General features: G+C 37.4%; 1 protein-coding gene across 1 annotated transcript in view; it reads right to left on the bottom strand.

The window, feature by feature from the left end:
• igf2r (insulin-like growth factor 2 receptor) overlaps positions 1-7399 on the bottom strand; it is a 54515-nt gene that overhangs the window by 40641 nt on the left and 6475 nt on the right. Inside the window, exon 3 of the mRNA XM_044376295.1 lies at positions 2676-2794. Coding sequence (XP_044232230.1) covers positions 2676-2794 — 119 coding nt within the window. The remainder of the gene's footprint in view (positions 1-2675; positions 2795-7399) is intronic.

The raw sequence follows: 7399 nt of genomic DNA, 5'->3' as shown, positions 1-7399 counted from the left end.
CGCAGTATGAAGCTTGTGGAGCAGCTGGAGGGTTCAGCGCTTGTTCAAAGTGCTTCATAAGAGCACTTGTTGAGAGAGAGACAGAGAGGAGAGAACATGTTTCCATTTCCGTCCCTTTATCCACCTTTCACCAGCTGCTCCGGGGAGTCAAACCGGGAACTTTCTCTGTTTTTAGTCACAATGTTCATTTTTCTTTCTTTGTTTACTGATTTTTCCGTAAAGAAATGAAAATGCAGCTTTTAAGTTTGAGCTCCTTGATAAGCTTTTAACAGTCAGAGGATTAAAGTTAGATACTGATGATTAATTAAAAACCTTTTCTGTGTTTCATATAGTTGTAAATTAAATATTTTGGTCTGCATTTTATCACGGAAAGACAATAATCTGGAGATTAATTGATAATGAAATAATTGTTTAAATAACATCAACATACCAAAGTTTGTGTTTATTTGTTTGTTTATTTGTTTGTCAATATGGCTTTTTAAGAGTGACAATATCACCATTTCTTTATTATAAATCAGATATTATTTGGATTTTTTTTTACTCTCATAACTTCATGTGTTATTCTTCTTTACATCAAGTTTCATTTCTTCACTTCAGACTTAGTGATGATGATGATGATGATGATCTTCTGTGTGATATGACAGGAAATGACACACATGAATGTCATGTCGCCCCCGAAAACCACAGAGACAAGCTTATTGACTCCAGTGAGCAGAAACAGAGCAGAAGGTTGTTTTTTTGTTCTACATTATTTCCACTTACAGATTCACTTCCTTCCACTGCAGCTGACAGACAGACAGACAGCTGCTGCTGCTGCTGCTGCTGCTGCTGCTGCAGTCGTTCCAGGGTTCAGAGGAAGGTTTTCACTCTAATAAAATTATCTGTTTCAGTTCCATTTTTTTTCTTTTTTTTTTTTTGCAAGTCATAATGAACAAATAGCTGATTAAAATACAGCGAAGCACAAAACGTTTCCTCGATGTTGCGCAACAGTTTATGAGCTTGATCAAAGTGGAACTTCATGTTCAGACGAGTGAAGTTTATTATTTTGCACCTTTCTGACGTGTTCCGAGTGTCAGAAATCACATGTAATAAACATCTCATGACAGCTGCTGCAGATTCCTGCTGATCACAACTGATCACTTTATCTTTCACTGGCCAAAACACTCCTGGATTGTATTGATCTTCCTGTTATAAACTAAAAAGTTAACCTACTACTAAAGTGTGTTTCAATAGATGAACAGCATCTCCCATATCAGAGGCTTCATCTTCTCACTTATTTAAATTTGTATTTAAATAATGATGAAACGAAATGAAACAGCAGAATTCTGCTGCTGTCACGTACAACATCTGCTTTATTTGTGCTTAAAGGGGAAGTTCACCAATAATTTTACACATTAAAGGGGACAAATTCTGCATATTTCCAGGTCTGAATGTTTATCCTGAGGCTCTACTGGAACAGTTCAAAAAAACCTCCTTATAGTCCAGGTGTGAAAATGATGTTCACTTCTTCATAAAAGCATGAAACACTTTGTTGCCGCCATCGTGGCCGTTTTGCTTTCCACCCATAAGCGAATGATGTATTTTTGCACCACATCACCTGAACCAGACATGATAACACAGAAAAGGTGATGTCTAACATATATATAATACCATATACATCATCATTAACTGTTCAGGTGAATAGTTTATGGTATCTGAGAAGCTGCAGGATGAAATTTCAAGCATATTTCATGTAGTCTTTAATTTACAACAACTCTCTGGGTGATTATAAGCATTACCTGTCAGACCTGTGATGGGAAACTTCCTCAAAACACGAAGATCAGGCCGACCCCCCCCCCCCCCCATCACTCTCCCTTCATGGTGGACTACGCTTGGGAAACAAGACTGATCTGTTAAGTCTCCTAGACAACAGTATCATCAGTGTCCCAGACAGTCAGGTCCAGATACTAGAGGGGTCAGCAGTCATGAACCTCCTGAAATCACCTTCAACGACTTTTCTTCACACTTTATATCAAAGAGCAACTTGAAAGGGCCGACAGAGTGGATGTTGGATGGGACAAGAACCTTCTCACAGCATCAATGAATTCACTATTAACTATTAACCTGAACAGTTAATGATGTTGTACATGGTATCATTGTAATCCTTGACCATCAGAACATCAGGTTAGACGTCACCTTTTCTGTGTTATCATGTTTGGTTCAGGAGATATGATCCAATATACAATAATTAGGTTATGGCGAAAAGTAAATTGGTCGCCATGGCCACCACGAGGCATTTTTGCGACGGCTCCATTTCTGAAAATGTTCAAGGCCCCAAACTGTACAAATGTGCCAAGTTTCATAGACTATTATTGATCTTATACTGGCTCTTCATGCAGCCTCTCAGTTCAAACAAAGCCTTCATAGCAGGCTGAAGCCCTGAGGTTTGACTTGAAGGTAAGTGTTTGGCTGTAGATATGTTCCATACATTATGATTCTGTCATTTATTCTACGTTTTCATTATAAATTATTATGCATTTTTTTATGTCTGTTACTTGTGCTGTTCTTGGACACTGTTGTAAAAGAGACTTTTCCCGTTTAAATAAAGGTCAAAAAAATAAAATAAATGAATAAAAATAAGCTTTAAACATCTGTTTATAACACTGTGTTTGCTGTGTGTCGTGTCTGAGTCTCACCATGGTTTTACCGCACAGGAAGCTGATGCTGGTCTGAATGTTGGTGTCACTTCCTGGACATTTTCTTGTGGTGTTGAAGTCCAGCACCGAGCCGGAGAGCCTCTTTAGGGACAGCTCACCTGTATATTCACCAAGGACAGAAAAACAGAGTCAGTTACAGGGAAATAACGTGGTTTCATATCTTTTCAAAGCCTCAGTGAGTTAAACAGACACGTAGGATTTGAGTCATGTTGAATATGTTGTAAATAATGACAAGAACTCATTATTTAATAAAGATTTACAATTATTACAATACAAAGGGGTGGAAAGACTTGACGTTTCTACTATTATTTCTATTATACATGTATTTGAATATCTCACATTTACTCTTTATGTTGTTTATTCTTTACTTTCATAAACAACCGTACATGAACTATTACAGCTGCAACGATCAGTCTATTAATCAATCAAAGTAATCTGCAACTGTTTTGATATTCAAATAACTGTTTTAGTCATTTTAAAGCAAAAATGTCAATTATTTATGAGTTAAAAGCTTCTCAGAAGTGAGAATTGAAGCTTTTCTGTGTGTTTCTAAACGAAACGAAACTGAAGATATTTGGATTTTGGATTGTTGATCAGACAAAAATAGACACTTGAAGACGTCACAACGGGCTGTAAGAAATTAAAACAGCGACTTTTGACTGTTTTCTGAGACTTTACAGACAAAATGATGAACTTGAACATGATCATTTAGAGACTTTCTGTGCCTGATCCTGCATGTCAGTGATAAAGAGGTGATGACGCCTGACAGCAGTGTTGAGTCTCATGTTGTTATTGACATAAAAAGAAGAAAAAATGAAAAGTTTCTCAGGCTTTTCATCCCTGTGTGTTACTGCAGCAGACCTCCACTGACCCACTGCTCCATAACTCTCACTAAATAAACCTCTGAACCATAACATCCTCATATCTCTGCTGTCAGCAAACAGACTTCATTTATCATCTGGATTCACACACACACACAAAAAAAAAGGGGAACACACGGCGGTGGGAAACGTTCTGAAATGTGATTTAAGACTCAGGCGGTTAAATAAACTCACAACAGGTCAGATACAAGAAACACGATGAATAACTGATGTCTGAACGTTTGTTTCAGGAGCTAAACGTCTGCAACGCTGCATCAACAATCAACAACACATACATGTCTATATATATATATATAATCTATATAAATGAATAGTCAGTTTCCTCCTTCCTGGAGGTCTGACAACCAGAAAACAAAAACATTCAGCTGCAGCTTCACAGGCAGCTAAACAGGAAGAAGTTTGTACAGCAGCTACTGGACTCTATTAACCACATGCTGCGTCGGGTCGACAGTAGATGCTCATTTCTGCTATTTTTTTTTAAGGTTACTTGAAAGGAAGGATGTGTGATGATATCGTTCAAAGGAAGAGCTGGCCAAGTTCTTATTTTGAAGACGTTTATTAGACGATGAACCATCGGGTCCATTCCATGTACAAAGATGGTCTGGGCACCGTACCACTGTCGGTGCATAACTTATATAGGGTTACACATCTGTATCTTATCACATGAATAACATAGGTTTTCCATGGGCACTAGGTCAGTTGGGAGCCATCCAATCAAGTGGTTGACAGCTACCTCACCACATATTATGTGTCACAACATACCACATCTGGAACAGTTCCAAACTTGACCATAAACCCATTATTTGTATTTAAAGGTCCCCCCCAAGAAGGGATATATCATATTACCTAAAATGACAAACTATGGAATATTTAGGTCCCATGTCCAACATCCAAAAATCAGTAAAATACATAGGGTCGGATAAAAGTCATACTAACATTACTAATCTCTACTACACTTAAATGTCACTGCATGGGATCAGTTATATTAACTTATCCTTAAATACAACATGTAATTTTGTATTTTCTACACGTTTTTGGAAAAAAAACATGAGATTAACTTCCCAGCTTTCCGTATTTTGCAGAGGATTCAGGAAAAAAAAGCAGCTTGATTTCACCTCTGAAGTGTCCGTTTGCTTCATTTTTTTGGTTTAACTGACTTTAAAGTTTATGCTGCAGTTAAGTTTCAGTTGTGTTGTCAGCTGTTGGGAAACACTCAATGACTTTCACCATTACTAAATATAGAGACGGGTTTCTTAATAGTAACACACTGAGACGCCAGCGAGCTGCAGCAACAACAAGCAACTATTTCTGTAATCCAATAATTCTTTAACTGATTTATTTATTCTCTGGTTCCAGCTACTCAACTGTGAGGATTATCTACTATTCTCTGCTTTATGTAAACAGAATATCGTTGAGTTTTATACTGTTGGTCGGACAAAACAAGACATTTGGCCAATTGGAGATGAGTGGAGAGGTTCAGGAACACCAGTGTTCCCATAAGGTCGGACAAGATGTAGAAGGTTTATGTTGTTCTGCATAGTTCTGGCATAAAGAATGTCCTAATTATTGTTATTCAAATATGACTCATTATAAACGACGACCTGAGCCTTATTTGAACTGATGTAGTTTTGTTTGTGTTTTAGCCACATGGTAAACAAACACATTTCCAGAAACTAGAACAGCATATATATGTATATATATACAGGCATCATAGTTTTACAGTTCTTCTGTTAGAAGCTTTTCCAGTTCAATGTGTCAAATAGGTGATAATTCTATAAAACGGGAGGATGTTAAAGGGTTAAAATGCTTTTCAAATTGATCTCTACAAGTCCACAGTCAGACAAAATAACTGGTTTATTACAAATTTCTACTTTCTTCAGACATCCAGTGCACTTCTACCAATTCTCTGACCTGCAGAGATTTTGGTTGGAAATAAATCAAATTATTATTATTTTAATATAATTCCTAAACAGACAGCTGAGTTCACTGGGATCCAGTCATCATGCTGGAGTGAGTCAGCACTGGTATTTTCAGTAACTGTCTGTTTATTGAGTCATTTTGGAGACATTTAATGTGAAGATTACAGAGTTTTAGTGCTGAGGTTTGATTTCTCTCTGTGTGTTTTGGAGATGATGTCCAAAGGTTTGTGTAAAGGTGATATCTACCTCTTGAGATCTTTATGGCTGCAATCAATAAAAAAAACTGTTAACAAACCTTCACTTCAAATAAACCTGTTTACACTGCGAGGAAAAGATGATTCACCCTTCAACTACAGACAAAGAGACAGAAATACTAGATGAAACTTGCTTTGTTTAACGTTCTTTATTCCTCCTTAATACAAATACAGATGGTAATTTCTTGTATAAATGTTTTGCCCTCTGTACCCTCTGATACAGCAGGACTCTTATCACTGTTGGATCATAAAGGAGTGTAACAGTTTGACCTACTAACCCCAAAAAACACAGCTACACTAGACGAGACTGTGTTTATATTGTTTCACTGTTCAAGTCTGAGCCTGTTTGAATTCTGACACCTCTTACATAACTTCAACTTCAACAAGTCCCCAGTTGTTCTGTTTTTATTTGTCGTACTTTGGTGACAATATAACTGCTTTTAATACATCGAGCAAACCGATGAGGAGGGAAGAAGTGATTCATGTTATTGTTTTGATACATTTATAATCCAAACTGGCCACAGCTGCTCACTTTTATGAATAAACAAACAACAAATGTCACAAACTCAACAGATTTTCAACTTTTCAATTTGTCACTCAAAAGATTTCAGACAGTTTTAGTGATTGTTTGTGAATCCAAAACTGATATAACTTATATTCTTGTGCCATAAAGCTTAATTGTTGTCCGAAAACTATTAAAAACACATCAATGAGCCACAGAGTTGTACTGGATGACATGACTGTAGTTTTATTTGAGTCAATGCTACCATAAATACTCACTAGAGCACAAAATATTAGTATTAATCCACAGGTGAAAATAGTCCCCAGCAAATGCACTATTTCCTCCTGTTCCAGTGACAGTTTCAGGAAATTATTTAGCCTGTTTTCAAAATGAAATTTTATATTTTCGACCTGTTTTTAAAGATCGACATCTTCAGAAAGACAAACTGACTCTTTGTTCATCTTTTCGAACAACAAAAACATAAAATATCAGCAGATTTATCCTTTAAAAAAGGTGCAAAGTCATCACGGGAATCACAAGAGACACGAATGTTAGAATGCGGACAGATCATTTGAGCCGATCAGAGAGAGAAATCTGCTGAATGAGAAGTCAGATGAGATTTGTGCCTATTTGTGTTTGTGAGCGTTTCTGCTGGATGATGTGTTCCTGTGTCATGTGATCAGTCAGCTAGTGTGATTATACTCTAACTCATCTGACCTCACTGGCTCCTGTGTTCTCTGTCTCGCTTCCTTCACTTCCCCACATGTGATCTTCCTCTTGTGAAATACATAAAAATCTAAAAAAAAATAGGTCAGTAAGACAAAATATTACAGAAACATAGTGAACGACGTGACGGTGCGATCTTCAGTCCGGGAGGCCTTTTAGTGCAGGCCTCGCAGCTCTCTGTCACACTCTTGAGTGTGTCATCACATCACAGTCAGGTGACGTTCTGGCTCAGAGTCACCAAACGCCAATTTGTTAGCAGAGGAAGGTGACGACCTCGGACTGTAGGACAAGTTGTTGTTGTGAGACTCTGAAATAACTCCGTCTGGCAGCCAGACTGCTTCACAGAGGCCAGAGGCAAAAATCACAGGCAGTGACGCAACCGGAGTTGAGAAATATCCCCAAATAGTCATAAAAATCATGT

Source organism: Thunnus albacares, chromosome 16 (assembly GCF_914725855.1).
Source record: "Thunnus albacares chromosome 16, fThuAlb1.1, whole genome shotgun sequence".
Lineage (NCBI taxonomy): Eukaryota > Metazoa > Chordata > Actinopteri > Scombriformes > Scombridae > Thunnus > Thunnus albacares.
This window is presented reverse-complemented; position numbering and strand designations above follow the sequence as displayed.